At 36.2% G+C, this 625-nt stretch overlaps 1 protein-coding gene across 1 annotated transcript in view; it reads right to left on the reverse strand.

Annotated features, from left to right (window-relative positions):
* Positions 1 to 356: 356 nt before the first annotated feature.
* Positions 357 to 625, reverse strand: part of LOC137617742 (zwei Ig domain protein zig-8-like) — a 42,717-nt gene continuing 42,448 nt past the window's right edge. The window contains exon 5 of the mRNA XM_068347738.1: positions 357 to 471. Within this exon, the coding sequence (XP_068203839.1) occupies positions 357 to 471 (115 nt within the window). The remainder of the gene's footprint in view (positions 472 to 625) is intronic.

Consider the following 625-nt stretch of genomic DNA (forward strand, 5'->3'; position numbering starts at 1 on the left):
CTAATTGAATAAATAGCTCCCTCAGGAATCTGTTGTCTGTATAAAGCGCGTACCTTAACAAAAAATAAAAATAAAAACAAGTAGATAACAGAGATCAGAAACCTAAATATAATCCCTCTATCTTAAAGGATAAAGCAGTTAGATTAACGGTGTATCTGTTATTCAGGATCTGACTTTCAGATAAGTAAGTGGGGAAATCACATCTGACCTCAAAAAAAAAAAAAAAAAAAAAAAAAAAAAAAAAAAAAAAAAAAAAAAACAGTATTTTCCCCATAACGTGATCTGCTGACACGATTCGTGCCAGATCTAGCCTGTTTATTGCATTATACTTTTCCCTTATGGTCAGGGATTCGCCATTAACGGCGAGGTTCCTTTTGTTTTTGAGTTCGGTAAACCATATGAAGTGTCACTTTTTCGGAAGGAGTTACGCCACATCGCGTCAGAGAATATAAATGTGGGACTTGTGTATTCCTATGGATGAAAATGGATCCATGTTTACATGTGAGGGTACGAGCTTTGGTATTCCTTTTGAGGGGGAAGGATTTAAGCACTTTGTAGCTTTTGTTTTCATTGGTGAGCTGGAGAGTGCTAGGTACAAAAAGATTACGGTTAGATTGTAGCCGTC

The sequence above is a fragment of the Palaemon carinicauda genome, chromosome 23 (assembly GCF_036898095.1).
Source record: "Palaemon carinicauda isolate YSFRI2023 chromosome 23, ASM3689809v2, whole genome shotgun sequence".
Classification (NCBI taxonomy): domain Eukaryota; kingdom Metazoa; phylum Arthropoda; class Malacostraca; order Decapoda; family Palaemonidae; genus Palaemon; species Palaemon carinicauda.